This window comes from Podarcis gaigeae, assembly GCF_964106915.1.
Source record: "Podarcis gaigeae genome assembly, chromosome: 2".
Classification (NCBI taxonomy): Eukaryota; Metazoa; Chordata; class Lepidosauria; order Squamata; family Lacertidae; genus Podarcis; species Podarcis gaigeae.
This window is the reverse complement of record NC_139679.1, coordinates 13,470,137-13,490,619: the sequence shown is the minus strand read 5'-3', so window position 1 is coordinate 13,490,619 and position 20,483 is coordinate 13,470,137. Positions and strand designations below refer to the sequence as shown.

At 45.7% G+C, this 20,483-nt stretch overlaps 1 protein-coding gene across 2 annotated transcripts in view; it reads right to left on the bottom strand.

Moving 5' to 3' along the window:
• Positions 1 to 20,483, bottom strand: part of STAT2 (signal transducer and activator of transcription 2) — a 49,306-nt gene that overhangs the window by 13,044 nt on the left and 15,779 nt on the right. For both annotated transcript variants that reach the window (XR_014561694.1, XM_083728835.1), the window contains exons 6-17: positions 19,176 to 19,254; positions 17,578 to 17,660; positions 15,943 to 16,091; positions 15,702 to 15,860; positions 15,508 to 15,600; positions 12,292 to 12,351; positions 12,129 to 12,149; positions 10,339 to 10,432; positions 6,473 to 6,532; positions 4,249 to 4,332; positions 3,057 to 3,155; positions 491 to 626 (exon numbers count right to left, since the gene is read on the bottom strand). Coding sequence is in view for 1 of the 2 variants with exons in the window: in XM_083728835.1 (XP_083584961.1) it covers positions 491 to 626; positions 3,057 to 3,155; positions 4,249 to 4,332; positions 6,473 to 6,532; positions 10,339 to 10,432; positions 12,129 to 12,149; positions 12,292 to 12,351; positions 15,508 to 15,600; positions 15,702 to 15,860; positions 15,943 to 16,091; positions 17,578 to 17,660; positions 19,176 to 19,254 (1,117 nt within the window). In the remaining variant the exon portion in view is untranslated. The remainder of the gene's footprint in view (positions 1 to 490; positions 627 to 3,056; positions 3,156 to 4,248; positions 4,333 to 6,472; positions 6,533 to 10,338; positions 10,433 to 12,128; positions 12,150 to 12,291; positions 12,352 to 15,507; positions 15,601 to 15,701; positions 15,861 to 15,942; positions 16,092 to 17,577; positions 17,661 to 19,175; positions 19,255 to 20,483) is intronic.

The following is a 20,483-nucleotide window of genomic DNA, read 5'->3' as shown; positions in this document are numbered from 1 at the left end:
CTATCGTGAACAGCTACCACCAACCCTGGCTCTACATTCATGGTCACTGATGGAAAGTGGTACCTTGGTTCTCAAATGCCGTGGTTCCCAAACGCCGAAAACTCGGAAGAAAGCGTTCCGGTTTCCCAACATTTTTTGGAAGCCGAACGTCCGATGTGGTTGTCAGCTATTGTTTCCAGGGCGCCTGCACCCATCAGAAACTGCGCCTATGTTTTTGAACATTTCGGAAGTCAAACGGACTTCCGGAACGGATTAAGTTTGGCGCTTTTGTTTTTGCCATCTATTTTGCGTTTTTGAGGCTTTATCGGTTCATTTGTTTTTGTGACCGTGTGGAACCCAGTTCAGCTACTGATTGATTGATTGATTGATTGATTTGATTGATTGTGTGACTGCGGAAATGGATAAAAGCTAAATGGTGGGGTTCTGAAAATCCAAAATAAATTGAACCACTGCACTACACTGGCCCTGCATTACCAGACTCCCCCATTACCACAGAGTTTCTCTCTCAGCATCTTGAGTTGATCTGCGTTCAGGCCTCGGTCAGTAGCAGCCAGGAATTGCCAGCTCAGGACAGGGGACAGCTGGTCCCAGGTGGCAGCAGGTGGATTGCAGAAAAATAGCTGGTTCTGAGAGAAAGACAGGAGGGGAGAGGGAAAACACACACAGTGAGCCAGGCGAGACCAATTTAGGGAACAGGAGGGACAGGGGGCATGAGGATGGAGGGAAATCCGGGACGATCAAAAGCTTTGATACAAAGCTGGCTGGGACAATGTCGCAAGAGTTACAAAAACCCAACATGGAACCCTGAAGGTGTTGCTACGTTCCAAGTCCCCTTCATCCCAGGCCTGTCGTTCGCCATGGGGCTGCTGGGATCTGGAATCCAACAACATCTGGGAGAGCGCCATGTTGTCTACAGTGGTACCTCGGGTTAAGTACTTAATTCGTTTTGGAGCTCCGTTCTTAACCTGAAACTGTTCTTAACCTGAAGCACCACTTTAGCTAATGGGGCCTCCTGCTGCTGCTGCTGCGCCGCTGTTACACGATTTCTGTTCTCATCCTGAAACAAAGTTCTTAACCCGAGGTGATATTTCTGGGTTAGCAGAGTCTGTAACCTGAAGCGTATGTAACCTGAGGTACCACTGTACACAGAAGCAACTTTCATGGAGTAAGAGCAGGTTGCCTGTGGCGAGAAAAGTCACGGGTCGACACATTTGCAAGACTGCTGCAGGGACATGCCCTGCATAGTGTTGTGTGCTGTGAAGGACACACAAGGAATGGAGTCCGGAACTAAAAGGCGACCAGCGCCAAGGTTAGTGGTTGTTTCTCCAGGGAGTGTCTCTGGGTATCCTCTGAAGCATGCTCGAGGTGTGGGGGGGGGCTATTTATCTGCCATCTTCCGAACTGAGGGGTCGCTACAGGCTAAACATGGGCAAGGTATCTACATCTAAATGACAGCAGTTCTATATTGGAATTCTGAATCAAATTATTATTTGCTGCAAATAAATAAATAAATAAATAAATAAATAAATAAATAAATAAATAAATAATACCCCGCCCATCTGGCTGGCTTTCCCCAGCCACTCTGGCCAGCTTTCAACAGAATATTAAAATACAATAGTCTATTAAACATTAAAAGCTTCCCTAAACAGGGCTGCCTTCAGATGTCTTCTAAAAGTTTGGTAGTTATTTTTCTCTTTGACATCTGGCGGGAGGGCGTTCCACAGGGCGGGTGCCACTACCGAGAAGGCCCTCTGCCTGGTTCCCTGTAACTTGGCTTCTCACAGTGAGGGAGCCGCCAGAAGGCCCTCGGCGCTGGACCTCAGTGTATATTTATTCTTATTCTTATTATTTGTATACCACCCTATACCTGCAGTTGTTCACAGAATAAAACCAGAATATAAAACCACAAAGTACATAATCAGAATATTGGGTTGTTGGTAACCTGATAACACACACACACCCCACAAACATTTTAAAAGGGCACAGGATGTCAATCAAATCAACCAAAGGTAAAGAGGGACGTTTTTGCCTGGCGCCTAAAGGTGTATAATGAAGGCAGCAGCTGGACCTCCCTGGGGAGAGCATTCCACAAACGGGCAGCCACTGCAGAAAAGGCCCTGTTCTCGTGTTGCCACCTTCCAGAAGCTCACGCTGAGAAGGCACACAGAGAAGGGCCTCAGGTGATATAAGTTTATTATGTAGTATTATATTCGAATGGCTTGTTGAATATTACTTTGCTTGACATAAGTCGTTTATTTCAAAGTTATGTTTTTATTATGATTTTTTTGTATTGGATCAGATTGTTATAAGGTTATGATCTTTTTTGTGTATTTTGTTGTTTCTTCAGCTTGTGAACCACCTTATGTATAGTAGAATAGAATCATAGAGTTGGAAGAGACCACAAGGGCCATCGAGTCCAACCCCCTGCCAAGCACGAAACACCATCAGAGCACTCCTGACATATGGTTGTCAAGCCTCTGCTTAAAGACCTCCAAAGAAGGAGGCTCCACCACACTCCTTGGCAGCAAATTCCACTGTCAAACAGCTCTTACTGTCAGGAAGTTCTTCCTAATGTTTAGGTGGAATCTTCTTTCTTGTAGTTTGGATCCATTGCTCCGTGTCCGCTTTTCTGGAGCAGCAGAAAACAACCTTTCTCCCTCCTCTATGTGACATCCTTTTATATATTTGAACATGGCTATCGTATCACCCCTTAACCTCCTCTTCTCCAGGCTAAACATGCCCAGCTCCCTTAGCCGTTCCTCATAGGGCATCGTTTCCAGGCCTTTGACCATTTTGGTTGCCCTCCTCTGGACACGTTCCAGTTTGTCAGTGTCCTTCTTGAACTGTGGTGCCCAGAACTGGACACAGTACTCCAGGTGAGGTCTGACCAGAGCAGAATACAGTGGCACGATCACTTCCCTTGATTTAATTTTAAAAGGTGGTATACAAATTAAAAGTGAAATGAAATGAAATGCTTTCTGGCTGGGGGGGGGGGGGTCAACCCTATCCCACAGAGAGGGCTTCCAAAAAAGAGAGAAACGTAGTATGTTTCTTACCGTTGGGTTTGGACTGAACATGAGGTACCATAAGATAGAGGCCCAAGCACTGGACATCTGGTTGGTATTCGAGATGACCACCACCGGCAGAGTGGATGTCTAAGAGGAGAAAGATCACAAATCTTGAAAGAGCAGCAATAAATGGAGATCCCAGACCCTGGGCCAAATTAAAAAGGCCATGGTCCCCATATGACAAATTCTGCTCTCTCCTTGACCAGTATTCACAAACTGGGGCAAAAACACGAAGAAGGCAGTCGACAGATGGGCCTAATGGATCTTCCTTCTTCCCAATCTCCTCTCAGAGCTATCTCATTCTTCTGCGGTGACAAAAATATTCTCAACGAAGATAAGTTTGATCAAACGAAGATTCGGTGATGTTACGCACAAGAGTTAGACAGGGTGCTGGCGTTTCTCACCTGTTTCGCCCATGAAGAGTCTTGGGCTTCTTCAGTAAATTCTCTCTCACGGTTTTGATATATTTATAAATATTCACTGGTGGTACAAACCAAAACTTATTAGTGTTTGAATAAAATAAATGCTTAAGTCAAGAAAGAACTTAGCATATGAAGTGCAAGTATTGATTTTCGTATTTATATTCTCAGAAATCACATAATGAATGTTTAAAGGTTAATCAGGTTTTGGTTTATATCACCAGTGAATGTATGTAAACACACCAAAATCTTGAGGGAGAATTTCCTGAAGAAAGAAATTAAATATTGTAGCTTAAGCCAAGAAGGAATGTAACATATGGACTCCAAGTAGAGACTTTTGTACTTGCCTGTTCAGATATTATTTAGAAATTTTATTTAATCTTCGTTGATATCTAACCCTTGAGCATAACATCGCCGATACCTCAAACTTACCTTTGTTGAAATCTACAGGAGCCTGGCTAAAGGAACTTTAAAGACTGAATTTTCCTTCTGGACACAATGTGAATGAGTTTTCTGTTTGTGGCTTCTGTAGTCGACCTTGTACCTTGTTCTCTCAATTTTGGGATTATTAATATAAGATTTAGAACATAGAATGGTTTGTTTGGTAGTGTTTTGTGTGCTGCTTACTTCATACTGGTTTACTATGAGAATTGGCAGCATAGGTTCATTTCTTCAGTAGGCTCACTTCAAGCAACCTGGCCAGTAAGAGGACTGCATTCAACCACAACCAACTCCTAACTTCATCTGTGAGGTCCTCATACCTGCAGCTGACACGTAAAATCTTGGTAGCAATAGTCCAGGATGAAAGTGATGGTGTGGAGCTCCTCGGTGACAGGCAACAATCCCTAGGGGAGGGAGGGAGGGAGAATGAGAATTAGTAAAGGCAAGAGGCACACACCTAGTTGAGTCTGTTATTTTATACAGACAGATTTTTCTGGAACCTTAAAAGATATATTGGGTTGTGAACTTCTGTAGACTAGAGTCCATCCATCAGATGCAGGGAGTGTTAGAACAACTGACTACAGTGGTACCTCAGGTTAAGTACTTAATTCATTCCGGAGGCCCGTTCTTAACCTGACACTGTTCTTAACCTGAAGCAGCACTTTAGCTAATGGGGCCTCCTGCTGCTGCCGTGCTGCCGGAGCCCGATTTCTGTTCTCATCCTGAAGCAAAGTTCTGAACCTGAAGCACTATTTCTGGGTTAGCAGAGTCTATAACCTAAAGTGTACGTAACCTGAAGCGTATGTAACCCGAGGTACCACTGTACACACACTTCCAAGTACAATATTTTTCACTCTTATTAGACGCACCGGATGATAAGACGCACCTAGTTTTTAGGGGAGGAAAAGAAGAAATAAGAAAGCAACGCAAAGCATCCTGAGCTAAGAGGGAGCGCTCCTCCATCTTCGCTCAGCAGGCTTTGCGGGGATATCCCTGAAGCCAGGAGAGCAAGCGGAATCGGTGTGCACCGATCCCTCTTGCCCTCCTGGCTTCAGCGAAAGCAAGCCTACTGGCTTTCCTCCCCTTTAGAGGGGGCGCGGCTCTTGGGGGCTTTTCTGGGAGGTGGGGGGAAGGGACAGAGCCACGCGGCTCTATCCTTTCCCCCACCTTCTGCAAAAGCCAGGGATAGCTGCACGAAGCCTCCGCAGGGCAGCAGGATGAAGGCTCCCCGTGCCCTGCTGAGGCTTCGCGCGGCTAAGCTAGAAGGAGCTGCACAGCGATCCCGCTTGCTGTCCTGGCTTATGGGATAGCTGCGCGCAGCCTCTCCCAGGCAAGGGGAGCCTTCATCCCCTGCCTGGGGGCGCTGCACCGCTAAGGCTCCCCCAAGAGCCGCGCTCCCTTTAAAGAGCACACAGAGTGTGTGTGTGCGGCTCTGGAGGGCTTTTCCCCGAGGAAGGAGAAGGGCAGCCCTTCTCCCTCCTCAGGGAAAAGCCCCCCAGAGCCGCACACACGCTCCACGCGGCTCTTTAAAGGGAGCGCTGAGCAGAGCCTCCCGCCTGCATTCGCTCCATAAGAGGCACACACATTTCCCTTTACTTTTTAGGAGGGGGAAAGTGCGCCTTATAGAGCGAAAAATACGGTACTTAGGTGTGTCTGTGCGAAAAAGGCCATGAAATACAATACAATGTCTGTTGTGTTAGTTGCAAACTAACTCTACTGTATGCATTGTTGTATTTCCACACACCCCCATGCATTTAGTTTTCAGTTTATTATCAAGTTGTTCTGTATTTTACAGATTCCAAAGTCCCTTCGAGACATCTTCCTGTGGAAAGTGATGGATGAATATAATAAAAGAAATCATGACAGACCACACTTAACTTGAAAAACACTTTTCTGTCTGTACTACGTCTGACTAAGAGCCTTGGATTTCCAGCAGTCAATGGAAAACCCAGGTTGAGAGATGGCAATATTGTACCTAAGTCTGCAGAGAACTGAGGCCTTCTCTTTAAAATGCCTGTTATCAGATAAAAACCCTCTGATTACACACTAGCACGATTCTGTGCATCAGATATTAGCCGCAGGGAAATCGTGATAAATCAAAGGACAGCAAGCCTTATGGAGGCACTACTACTACTACTACTACTACTATTATTATTATTATTATTATTATTATTATTATTATTATTATTATTATTATTTCCTTTATGAAATCTTGTGTTTTAGACACACGACAATCCAGTGTTCAACTGGATCGTTCCAGTAGCAGCTAAAATTCTAGTTGCCTAGCGACACTTGTCTCTCTGTTTTTATTCCGGCTTGTTCTCATAACTATTGTATCTTGCTTTTATAAAAAAAAAATTAGCCATTTTTAAACTGCTGGTCTATGGCCGTAATAAACTGATTGGATCGGATTGGTGTGCTTACAAAGCGACCCCTCTAAGCCTGCTCCTCTTGTAAGCAGCAGCAATAGCACTGCTGGGAGGCCAGAAAGCAGCCACATCACGGCTGCATTGAGCCAGCCACTCTTGGGAAAGGCAAACCCACCTCACTGAGACCTTTGCTGCCCTTGCCTTTGCCCAAACCGCCTTTCTGCTCCTTCAGCATCTGCAAAGAGAAGAAGAACCACATGTTTACAGGGCTGGAAGCAACCAGATGCCATCACGCTGGGCAGCAACCCCTGGCAGAGGTCAAAGCTGTTCTCCTGCCTCTAAGACAGGGGTCAGCAACCCTTTTCAGCTGTGGGCCGGTCCATTGTCCCTCAGAACATGTGGTGGGCCGGACTATTTTTTTTTGGGGGGGGGGGGAATGAACGAATTCCTATGCCCCACAAATAACCCAGAGATGCATTTTAAATAAAAGCACACATTCTACTCATGTAAAAACACCAGACAGGCCCCACAAATAACCCAGAGATGCATTTGAAATAAAAGGACACATTCTAAAAAGGTAAAGGGACCCCTGACCATTAGGTCCATCTCGCTTTTTTGGCCGAGGGAGCCGGCGTATAGCTTCTGGGTCATGCGGCCAGCATGACTAAGCTGCTTCTGGAGAACCAGAGCAGCACACGGAAACGCCGTTTACCTTCCCGCTGGAGTGGTACCTATTTATCTACTTGCACTTTGACGTGCTTTTGAACTGCTAGGTTGGCAGGAGCAGAGACCAAGCAAAGGGAGCTCACCCTGTCGTGGGGATTCAAACCGCCGACCTTCTGATCAGCAAGTCCTAGGCTCTGTGGTTTAACCCACAGTGCCACCCGCGTCGCCAGACACATTCTACTCATGTAAAAATACGCTGATTCCCGGACTGTCTGCGGGCCAGATTTAGAAGGCAATTGGGCCGCATCCAGCCCCCAGGCCTTAGGTTGCCTACCCCTGCTCTAAGAAGATCCATCTTCGTGCAAACGTAGACCACAAAGGGCGTCACAAGCTCAGAGGAGGAAGAACAGAGAGTGACTCACTGAGAAATGGGAGACTGGTAATCATTATTAAATCAAGGCCCAATTGATGGTAGGGAAAAGTCCTTCCTGCCACGCATTTGATGCTTAATCATAACCTGCCTATGAATAAGGCCAGTGGGCGTCATTGTTGGTTTTATTTTATTTTTTGGAGGGGGGGCATTAAAGAAATGAGGCACCAGTACTAATCTCTCCATAAAAGTGGCTGTGGGTCCTAGCACAAAATGGCTGCTATGGGGAGCAAAAATGAAGAGGCAGTGTGCTCCATACGTGTACTAAAAAAATACACACCAAGGCCCATACATTATGTTCCTCCCCACTTCCTGCCCCAGAAAGACACTTCACCAGGCTCAAGTCTTCTTCATAAATATTTAGGCCTCCTAGCAGGTCCCAGATGAGGGAATACAGTGCTCTTTCTCAGGCCTCATGAGCTAGAGTAGGGAAAGTCAATTTTTTAAAAAATAATTTTTTTTATTAACATATAAAGCACATATATACATTTACACAATACACATACACAACACACTACCTTATATTCATAACATAAAACATACCTACATTGCTCTATATAATATCTACCTATACTGTACATATCAACATATCTACACACCTACCCCACACAGACACCCACCAAGTGACTTCCAGCCGTTCTTGTTACGCTACTTTATTTTTCCAACTAGCTTAAATGCATTTCATTAATTATCTCTTCTTCTATCTTGACTCTACTCTCCTTTCACTCTAATCATTTTCACCCAATATCTATCAGAAATTCTACTTTTTTCACATAAATTTTGATGTATTCCTTAAAGATAGCCTACTCCTTATTCACTTTTTGTACCATATCTCCTCTTATCCTCCCTGTTATTTCGGCAATATGGAAGTATTCCATCATTTTAGATAACTAGTCTGTTTTAGTAGGGACGCTGCTACTTTTCCAATTTTTGGCCATCAATAACCTTGTCAGAGACAGTTACAGATAGGTAGCCGTGTTGGTCTGCCATAGTCAAAACAAAAAAAATTCCTTCCAGTAGCACCTTAAAGACCAACTAAGTCAGTTCTTGGTATGAGCTTTCGTGTGCATGCACACTTCTTCAGATACACATCTGAAGAAGTGTGCATGCACACGAAAGCTCATACCAAGAACTGACTTAGTTGGTCTTTAAGGTGCTACTGGAAGGAATTTTTTTTGTCTTGTCAGAGACGCGGGTGGTGCTGTGGGTAAAACCTCAGTGCCTAGGACTTGCTGATCGTAAGGTCGGCGGTTCAAATCCACGTGGTGGGGTGAGCTCCCGTCGTTCGGTCCCAGCTCCTGCCCACCTAACAGTTCGAAAGCACCCCTAAGTGCAAGTAGATAAATAGGTACCACTTTATAGCAGGAAGGTAAACGGCATTTCCGTGTGCGGCGCTGGTGCTGGCTCGCCAGCTGCAGCTTCGTCACGCTGGCCACATGACCCGGAAGAGTCTTCGGACGGCGCCGGCTCACGGCCTCTTGAGCGAGATGAGCGCGCAACCCTAGAGTCGGACACGACTGGCCCGTACGGGCAGGGGTACCTTTACCTTTAACCTTGCCGCTGTAGTTGCATACATATATATATCTCTAACAAACTGAAAAATATGTTTAAATTTCATTTGAAAAAAAAAACAGAATCCTTTCTCCTAGGTATTAGGTCAGAGGAAATAGAACGGTCAGGGAAAGTCAATTTTATTCTTTTTCTAATTACTATTACTACTAGAATCATAGAATCATAGAGTTGGAAGAGACCACAAGGGCCATCGAGTCCAACCCCCTGCCAAGCAGGAAACACCATCAGAGCACTCCTGACATATGGTTGTCAAGCCTCTGCTTAAAGATCTCCAAAGAAGGAGACTCCACCACACTCCTTGGCAGCAAATTCCACTGTCAAACAGCTCTTACTGTCAGGAAGTTCTTCCTAATGTTTAGGTGGAATCTTCTTTCTTGAAGTTTGGATCCATTGCTCCATGTCCGCTTCTCTGGAGCAGCAGAAAACAACCTTTCTCCCTCCTCTATGTGGCATCCTTTTATATATTTGAACATGGCTATCATATCACCCCTTAACCTCCTCTTCTCCAGGCTAAACATGCCCAGCTCCCTTAGCCGTTCCTCATAAGGCATCGTTTCCAGGCCTTGGACCATTTTGGTTGCCCTCCTCTGGACACGTTCCAGTTTGTCAGTGTCCTTCTTGAACTGTGGTGCCCAGAACTGGACACAGTACTCCAGGTGAGGTCTGACCAGAGCAGAATACAGTGGCACTATTACTTCCCTTGATCTAGATGCTATACTCCTATTGATGCAGCCCAGAATTGCATTGGTTTTTTAGCTGCCGCGTCACACTGTTGGCTCATGTCAAGTTTGTGGTCAACCAAGACTCCTAGATCCTTTTCACATGTACTGCTCTCAAGCCAGGTGTCACCCATCTTGTATTTGTGCCTCTCATTTTTTTTGCCCAAGTGCAATACTTTACATTTCTCCCTGTTAAAATTCATCTTGTTTGTTTTAAATACTACTACTATTTATTAAATTTCTATACCACCCTATACCCCCAGGTCTCAGGGCAGTTCTCAAAATAAAATCACAATATAAAATCACAAAATACATAATAAAGAAACAAGAATGGCCCAATAACCTTCCCTCCCTAACACATTTCTTGTTTGAGCCACATAGAATGGAGGAAGAAAGACTCAAAAAGAGCTGACCAAAATGTCTTCCGTAATTTTTTTGCCGCACCTTGTTCAGAATTGTGTGGCAACCACAGTAGCAGGACAAAATTGGGGTAGGTGGGTGGGGTTTGAGGCACAGGGTAACAGTGAGTCATCCCAGAGCTCAAGACGTGAATTGTCAAGTCTTTCTTCCACCACAGCTGCACAAACACAAATTCCCATCCCAGAGCTGCAAACAAACAGGAGTTTTGCATCTCCCCCATCACCAGGCCCTTACAATGTACTTGAAGTCACAGATGAGCCCCTCCACCTGGGGCCGGTCCATCACCATGGTTTTGGTGGTTGATGGCAAGATGTTGAACCTACGAAACCTACAAATGAGAGAGGGAGAGATTTTAAAAAGTGACCGCGCGCGCGCGCACAGACAAACACGCGTAATCTGTGAAAGCTTGTCATTCCCAGATGGCCAGTAACAAGTTTATATTCAGGTTGAGTTTTATTGTTATGCTATTCTGCTCAAGAAGGGACGTGGGTGGCGCTGTGGGTTAAACCACAGAGCCTAGGACTCACCGATCAGAAGGTTGGTGGTTCAAATCCCCATGATGGGGTGAGCTCCCGTTGTTTGGTCCCTGCTCCTGCCAACCTAGCAGTTCGAAATCACGTCAAAGTGCAAGTAGATAAATAGGTAGCGCTCTGGCGGGAAGGTAAACGGCGTTTCTGTGCACTGCTCTGGTTCGCCAGAAGCGGCTTAGTCCTGCTGGCCACATGACCCGGAAGCTGTACACTGGCTCCCTCAGACAATAAAACGAGATGAGCGCCGCAACCCCAGAGTCGCCACGACTGGACCTAATGGTCAGGGGTTCCTTTACCTTTATTCTGCTCAAACAGCAGAATAGGAAGCCCAGCTGCCATGTTTCCTTCTGCTCATGTGCACCAGTTCTGGGGTTCAGCTTTCATGAGCAATGACTTGGATTGAGTCTTTTCTACATCCCAGAAGACACCTCCCTGCTGCCAATTACCCTACTATGCAAGCAAGCAAATTTCACATTGCCATCTCCAAACTGGTGTGTGTGTGTGTGTGTGTTTTGTAGAGGTATTCTGCAACATGTTATCGATGCAACAATAATACGTTTGTGGTCAATTTGTATTGGACTGTCCAATCGCCATTACAGTTTATTAGTTGTCCCGCGATGTCCCCCCCCCCTAATGTTAATTACATTATTGCCGTTTGGAGGGGCACCCACACTTCAGTGCAAAAAAAGCAAGATAAACAAACAACTATCTGGAACGTGTTTTTTTGGTATGAAGAGTTATGGGATTTCAGCAGGAAGTTACGGGCGGTGCACTGATTGGAATCAAAGCAATACAGTGGAAGCTCGGGTTGCGAACGTGATCCGTGTGGGAGGCAGGTTCGCATCCGCAGCACCGCAGATGCGCACGCACAGGATGTGATTCGGCACTTCTGCGCATGCGCAAAGCATGGTTTTGTGTTTCTGCGCATGCGCAGCGCCAAAACCTGGAAGTAACCCATTCCGGTACTTTCGTGTTTCGGCACGTCCATAACACGAAAATGCGCAACTTGAAGCATCTGTAACCCGAGGTATGAGTGTATGTCTACCCTGAAACTTTCAGGGGACTGAAAGCAGGGTTTGCATAACATCAAGAGCACAAATAAGAAAGATGGCAAGAGAAGATGAAGAGTTTGGATTTGATATCCCGCTTTATCACTACCCGAAGGAGTCTCAAAGCGGCTAACATTCTCCTTTCCCTTCCTCCCCCACAACAAACACTCTGTGAGGTGAGTGGGGCTGAGAGACTTCAGAGAAGTGTGACTGGCCCAAGGTCACCCAGCAGCTGCATCTGGAGGAGCGGGGAAGCGAACCCGGTTCGCCAGATTACGAGTCTACCGCTCTTAACCACTACACTACACTGTCTCAAGGGGCCCAAGTTGCTGAGTAAACAAAAGCCTGCCCCTTCTTCTGCCATGTCAGAACTTGTACCCCACCACCAGCCTCCCAATGGGCAAGGCTCACTATTTTCCATTGCCTTTCCACAGCTGTTGCTTACCTTTCCAAATTAGCAGCGTTCCTGCAAGAGATGAAGAAAGAGTTTTTAGCGGAAGATAACCCAGCCCTACGCCCTCCCCACAAGTCGCACCGCTGAAATCTTCAGCCCTGCCCATGCGACTATAAAACGAAAACACCTTGGCACTTCAGCAAAAGGAACTCACCGGTCAATCTCTATCTTCACCTCCATCGGGTGGTTTCGATCCAGGAGCTTCACCAGGAGCCTGAATTAAGTGGCAACAACAGTTTGTTATAACCCACGAGATCGAAAGTTGCAGGCAGCGGAGTTTCGCTCCGGAAGGGCAAGCGTGAGCCTGGCTCTGTTTCCTCCTTAAATCTCCCCATTTTTCAGCAGGACGGAGGATGGGAGCAAATGTAGAATTAGTGGGATCTGGCGCTACCTGCTGTTGGCAGCCTTGCCACAACCCCACCACCAGGCCTCACTGACAGCAGGCCTCTGTCCTGGACCAAATCTTCCCTGCTCCCTCATTTTAAAATCCAGTGGCTTTTATTGCAATGTTCTTTGCTGAATACGTCTCTTGGATGCATCTAAGCAGAAGCCTCCTGATCCAATCACCTCAGGGATGGCGGAAACTGTGACCATCCAAGATGTTGCTGGCCTCCCAAGTCCAATTCATCCCTGCGCTGGGCAGCGGCTGGCTTTGGTCTTTCAAATTTCAGTAACGCCCTGCGCAAGGCCAAAATCCGGCGCCCCATTCCTCCCTCCTGTTCTGCTCAATTCACTAGGTCGAAGTTGTGACGTACCGCAGTGCCCCCTAAGCTCAGTGCCCAGTGGGGTGTAAATGGCTGCACTGCCTTAATAATAATAATAATAATAATAATAATAATAATAATAATAATAATAATAATAAAATTTTATTTATACCCTGCCCTTCCGGGTTCAAAAACCAGGCTCAGGGCAGCTAACAACAAATTTAAAGCACTTTAAAACAATTATAAAAGCAGCATAAAATACAGTATAAAAACATGAATAACAATAAAAATCAATTAGATAATCTCCAGGGCTAAAAATTTAAATTTATTTAAGGACAATTATGAGAAATGTTGGTCAGAAGTCAAAAAAGATTTAGAAATATGGTCCAATTTGAAGCTTTCCTTGTTGGGGCGAATTGCAGTTATAAAAATGAATGTATTGCCAAAAATGTTATTTTTGTTTCAAACTTTACAGATTGTGGACAAGATGGATTGTTTCAAGAAGTGGCAGAGAGATATTTCTAGATTTGTCTGGCAGGGCAGAAAGCCCAGAATAAAATTTAAAATATTAACTGATGCGAAAGAAAGAGGGGGGTTTGCCCTGCCGGACCTTAAACTGTATTATGAATCAGCAGCATTCTGCTGGTTGAAAGACTGGCTGCTTCTTGAGAACACTGACATTTTGGATTTGGAAGGTTTTAACAATGCTTTTGGATGGCATGCATATTTGTGGTACGACAAGGTTAAAGTGCACAAAAATTTCAAACACCATATTGTCAGGAAAGCATTATTTAATGTCTGGATAAGGTACAAAGATTTATTGGAAAATAAGACCCCAAGGTGGTTGTCACCCATGGAAGCAAAGGCTCTGAAAAGACTCAATATGGAGGCCAAATGGCCGAAATATTGGGAGATATTAGAACTGGAAGGAGACAAATTGAAACTGCAGAGTTTTGAGAAATTAAAAGACAAAGTGCGAGATTGGCTTCATTATTATCAAATAAGAGAGGCCTATAATTTGGATAAAAAACTGGGCTTCCAGGTGGAAAAATCAAAACTGGAAACAGAACTGTTAGAACCTAAAACTAAGATCCTTTCAAGAATGTATAACTTGCTGTTGAAATGGAATACCCAGGATGAAACAGTCAAATCAGCCATGATTAAATGGGCACAGGACATAGGTCATGACATTTTGTTTGCTGACTGGGAAACGTTGTGGACCACCGGTATGAAATTTACGGCATGTAATGCCCTAAGAGAGAATATTATGAAAATGATTTATAGGTGGTACATGACCCCAGTCAAGCTTGCAAAAATTTATCATCTGCCTGATAACAAATGTTGGAAATCTAAAGAAACTGAGGGTACATTCTTTCATCTCTGGTGGACGTGCCCAAAGATTAAGGCTTTCTGGGAGATGATATATAATGAACTGAAAAAGGTATTTAAATATACCTTCCTTAAGAAACCAGAGGCCTTTCTCTTGGGCATAGTTGGCCAATTGGTGTTAAAGAAAGATAGAATGTTTTTTATGTACGCGACAACAGCAGCAAGAATACTCATCGCAAAGTATTGGAAAACACAAGATTTGCCCACCTTGGAAGAATGGCAGACGCAAGTAATAAACTACATGGAGTTGGCAGAAATGACTGGCAGAATCCGAGACCTGGGAGAAGAATCGGTGGAAGAGGACTGGAAGAAGTTTAAAGATTATCTGCAGAAACACTGCAAAGTTTATGAATGTTAAAATGATGTTGGATATGAAAATAATATGACATTAGGGATACAGTTTGAAAAAATATGCAAAAATGTAATAGAAAAAGGGTGAAAGACCAAAGTTATATTATGTCAAAAGTAAATAATCTGTTAAGGGTGTTTACATATAAGGAGGAAAGATTGGAGACATAATAGAATGATTTTAATAATTAGAAATGAGTTTTGAAAGAGGGTAAGGATTTGCGGTATCTGATTGAGTAAAGAGGAACACAAAAAAGGGAGGCGTGAGGAAGTCAAGAAAGAAAGTTAATTAAGTATGATTTTAAAAGCTGGAGTTTTTATTTTTATTTTTGTTCGGTGGAATTTTGTTTTTTCCTGTACCTAGTCTTTCAGAGCTGTTTTATGTGTATTTTTGATTATGTTCTGTTTTTCTTCTTTTCTTTGGTTGTTATGTCTTTTCCTTTTTATAAAACCTTAATAAATATATATATATATATATTTTAAAAAAATAGATAATCTCCAGGGCTAGCTGGCTGAATTGGTCCTACTTGGGCCAGCGAGGAGGTCAGGAGAGAATTAGCTGTGGGGTCTCAGAGAGGGTGATCTTCATAAAAGGGGAGGGGGAGGGAAGAGAAGGGAAATAAAAGATCAGGTTGAATTCAAATTAAAGGCCAGGTGGAATAGCTCTGTCTTACAGGCCCGACGGAAGGAGGTTAAATCCTGAAGGGCCCTAGTCTCCTGGGACAGAGCATTCCACCAGGTCGGAGCCATCACTGAAAAGGCCCTGGTGGAGGATAGAACTGCCTCTGCCCCCTGGCCATGCTGGCTGGGGCCAATGGCAGCCTGACAACAACTGGAGAACCCCAAACTGTTTGCCCAGTGGTTTTTAATTCATTCCAAAATGGCCGCCACCTGGAAGCCACTGCCGGATTAAGGACCTCTCTCCTCACCTGGCACGGACAGAGAACTTGTTGCTGGTTCTCAGCACCAGAGGCCGGCGGTTGGGCAATGGCATGGAAGGCTGAATCTCCACCACAAATGCACTGGGGAGAAAGCAGAAAGATCTTCAGCACCCACAATCTCCCCCTACTCACTCTTCCTTGTCTCCCCTTATTCGGCAGGTGCCCTCCCTTCCTCTTGGCACCTTTTCAGAAGACAGGCAATTTGCTCTTTCAGTCGCTTCTCCTGCTGGGGCAACTGGACCCGCAGGGGATCTCCTTCATAGGACACCTTCTGGCGCAGCTCCTCCAGGGTGCGAAGCAGCAGCAACAAATGGAAGAGGTTCTCAGCACTCCCGGTGAACCTACGGTGAAGCAAAACAGATGGTAGGAGCACAGGCTGGAGGTGCAGGCGGACTTACTGCAGACCTTCCCATTGAGACTCACCACTTCTCCAGTTCTGTCAAGCTGGTGTCACAATTGTCCCCAACACACACCCGCCGCTGGCAATCTTGCCACACCGCTAGCTCTGCCAGCAGAAAGTCCCTCAAGGTATCGGAGCGGCCTAGCAGCTCGTTGATCCGATCCAGCAGTTCCTGGTAGAAAGACTGTGAATAAGTAAGAGTGTACCCACACACACAGGCCTAAGTGGGGTGGCAAAGGCGGCAAGGCATCGCTGGAGAGGGTCCTACAGCCCCTGGTACAGTGAAGACATTGAGAAAGCTACATACCGTATTGTTCGCTCTATAAGACACACCGGACCATAAGACACACCTGGTTTTTAGAGGAGGAAAACAAGAAACAAGAAAGCCACGCAAAGCCTCTTGAGCGAAGAGGGAGGAGCGCTCCCACTGTGCTCAAGAGGCTTTGCGTGGCTATCGCTGAAGCCAGAAGAGCAAGAGGGATCGCTGCGCACCAATCCCTCTTGCTGTTCTGGCTTCTGGGATAGCTGCGCAGCCTGCATTTGCTCCATAAGATGCACACACATTTCCCCTTACTTTTTAGGAGGGGAAAAGTGTGTCTTATAGAGCGAAAAATACGCTGCATCGCAAGGGAACAGTGGTACCTTGGTTCTCAAATTTAAACCACCCTGGGAGACCATTTGACTGCCAAAACTGTTAGAAGGTGTGGCTTCCAATTGGCTGCAGGAATTTCCTGAACTCAAGCGGAAGCTGCGTCGGATATTCGGCTTCTGAAAAGCGTTCGTAAACCGGAACACTTACTTCCGGGTTTGTGGTGTTTGGGAGATGATTTGTTCGACAACTAAGCTGTTCGGCAACCAAGGTACCACTGTGTTTTGGGAAATGATACATGACGAGATAAAAAAAGATGTTTAAAATTAGCATGGGAAAAAACAACAACCCTGAAGTATTTCTGTTAGGGATTTTGGGGGCAGAAATACAGTGGTACCTCGGGTTAAGTACCTAATTCGTTCCGGAGGTCCATTCTTAACCTGAAACTGTTCTTAACCTGAAGCACCACTTTAGCTAATGGGGCCTCCTGCTGCCGCCGCGCCGCCAGAGCACAATTTCTGTTCTCATCCTGAGGCAAAGTTCTTAACCCGAGGTACTATTTCTGGGTTAGCGGAGTCTGTAACCTGAAGCGTATGTAACCTGAAGCGTATGTAACCCGAGGTACCACTGTACCCCCCAAAAGTGTTATTTATGTATGTAACAACTGCAGCTAGGATTCTTTATGTGCAGAAATGGAAGGCAGAAGAAGTTCCCACCAAAGAAGAATGGGTAAGAAAGACGATGCAGGACAGGCAAAATTAAGAGGATCTCCTGATGAGTGTTTCATGGAAGAATGAATGCCTTTCTCAGACAGTTTAAAGAAAGACTATAGTACGATGAGCTCGAGAACAGGATTTGAGCTACGAGCCACAGAAGCGATTAGATTATAATATTGTGGCTACGATTTGATAGATAGGGAGAAGCAGAAGGGGAGAAAATGGGATGAGAAGTAAAAAAAAAAAAATAAGAGAAAAGACGAAATTGTGATTTTATTGCATGTGTTAAAAATGTTGAAACTTAATAAAATATCACTGGAAAAGAGAGAGAGAAAGACAGTGTTCAGACTCACTTTGCGGCAACGGTTCACATTATTCACCATGTCCTGCAATGCCCGTGTTTTTTGGGCTGCAACCTCGGGAGTGAGCGTGCTTCCTGCAAGAGAAAAATTGCATTTAATACCACGGGTGAGGTCGGCGGTAGCTACTTCCAAGTCAAGAAGGACCCACCGGAAGCTGCCAACTATTGCCTCGGGGAAGTTCGGTTCCTGGTGTCTCGCCAGCCAGCAAGGATAGGCAGGAAACACAAGGCACATTACGGATGTGCTTCCTTTGTGAGTTCTTTATAATAATTTTGTAATAATAATAATTTATTATTTATACCCTGCCCATCTGGCTGAGTTTCCCCAGCCACTCTTGGGTGGCTCACAATCAAGTGTTAAAAACAATACAGCATTAAATATTAAAAACTTCCCCAAACAGGGCTGCCTTCAGATGTCTTTTAAAGAGAAGATAGCTGCTTATTTCCTTCACATCTGATGGGAGGGCATTCCTCAGGGCGGGCACCGCTTACCGAGAAGGCCCTCTGTCTGGTTCCCTGTAACCTCACTTCTCGCAGTGAGGGAACTGCCAGAAGGCCCTTGGTGCCGGATCTCAGTGTCCGGGCTGAACAATAGGGGTGGAGATACTCCTTCAGGTATACAGGACTGAGGCCGTTTAGGGCTGTTAAGGTCAGCACTAACACTTTGAATCGTGCTCGGAAACATACTGGGAGCCAATGCAGATCTCTCAGGACCAGTGTTATGTGGTCCCAGCGGCCACTCCCAGTCACCAGTCTAGCTGCCACATTTTGGATTAATTGCAGTTTCTGGGTCACCTTCAAAGGTAGCCCCATGTACAGCGCATTGGAGTAGTCCAAGCGGGAGATAACTAGAGCATGCACCACTCTGGCGAGACAGTCCGCAGGCAGGTAGGGTCTCAGCCTGCGTACCAGGTGGAGTTGGTAAACAGCTGCCCTGGACACAGAATTGACCTGTGCCTTAATGGGCAGCTGTGAGTCCAGAATGACTCCCAGGCTGCGCACCTGGTCCTTCAGGGGCACAGTTACCCCATTCAGTTCCAGGGAGTTTTGCTTTCAGTCGCTGTTTTGGTGTGACAGTAACTCTCTTTTTCCTTGCTTTGCAAAAAGTCCCATCAATAAATAAGTCTTCAAAGTGCCTCAATTTAATTTTTTTGTTTATTTGTTGCCACAATAGATTGGCATGGCTAGCCAACTAGAGTTTGTAAAGGGGAGATGTGAAAGACGGAGGCATCTACAGAATCTAAGCTGGGAGATTAGAGACACCACAATGGTTCGGCACACAGAAACCCACATACCCACACCTGCCAGCTGTTTTTAGGCATGTGGCATGGAAATCAGAAGACAGGACGGCAAAGATTGTGGACTTTGCAAGAGAAATCAGGGCAAGTTGTCTCGTTTTTAAAAGAGACCATCCCCAGCAATTAAGGACAGTTGAAGAGAACAGTTCTCCTCCAATCTTAGCCATGTCTCTGAATACCAGTTGAAGGAAATCACAGGTGGATGGAGGACTTGCAGACTCCCCAAAGGTATCTGATTGGCCACTGGGAGAACAGGATGCTGGACTAGGTGAACTCTTCTTGTATTCCTCACCCAACATCTGGTGCGTCTTGTAACGGAAGTCGAAGGCATCCTGCAGATCTTCAAGATGGCCTACGGAACATTTCAGACCCTATGGAGCAGAACCAGGTGGCATTCTCAGTCAAAGTAAGCAACTCCAAACAGGTGGGACCAGGGGTGCCCTGCCTGCATGACAACCCACCCTGAAGAGTAAGGGCTAAACAGGAGCCCGCCCACTCCCACACCGAGCGCCTGTCTGTTGTCTAAACGGCCTCGGCCCAGTATACCTGAAGGAGTGTCTCCACCCCCATCATTCAGCCCAGACACTGAGGTCCAGCGCCGAGGGCCTTCTGGCGGTTCTCTCACTGCGAGAAGTGAAGCTACAGGGAACCAGGCAGAGGGCCTTCTCGGTGGTGGCGCCCACCCTGTGAAACGCCCTCCAATCAGATGTCAAAGAGAAGAACAACTATCTGATTTTTAGAAGACATCTGAAAGCAGCCCTGTTTAGGGAAGTTTTTAATGTCTGATGTTTTATTGTGTTTTTAATATTCTGTTGGGAGCTGCCCAGAGTGGCTGTGGAAACCCAGCCAGATGGGCGGGGTATAAATAATAAATAACAACAACAACAACAACAACCAACTCTGGCCAGACTAGCAGCTGCCTATTCCCAAAACGGGAGTGAAGAAGTGAAGGGATGCAACTACTCCCTTTTTTAAAACAGGAGGTTGTCAGAGAAAAACTGAAGTGTGTGGGACAGGGAGCGCATTGTGATCTGTGTGGCAACAGCAAGGGGGGAGATGTTATGGCAAGACCTCTAAAAGGCCACCTTCAAATACTGCCCCAGTAAATTCCCATGATTTCTGTCGGGGCAGCATCTGAGGGCCTCACATCAGGTCGCCGCCTCCACAACCGGGTAAATTGAGGGGGAAGTCTCAGATCACTCAGCGCTCCTGAAGACATCAACAGGCACAAACAGGGTCTGAACTTTGCACTGGACTAAGGAGCCAACGGAAACGACACGTTTTCTCTTGGGGGGAGGCTGACAATCCGTTTTCCCAAGCCTATTCCAAGTCAAGTTGTAGGGGTGGGTCCCCCATTATTTACTTTTGAGGGGCCCCCTCCCCATTTCCCTTAAGCAGGGGAATGGCCTAGACCAGGAGATATTTACCATAGGGGCCTAACCATTTCAACATTCAACCGATTTGTATAGGGCTACAGGAAGTATTTGCTATTCAGGAAAAAAAGCATTTCTCTCTGTAAGCTCCGTTCAAGCTTCACATTTACCAAACCGCACGTTGGCTCTGCCCCAAGTTGGCGAGGCTCTTTTGACATCAACAGGAA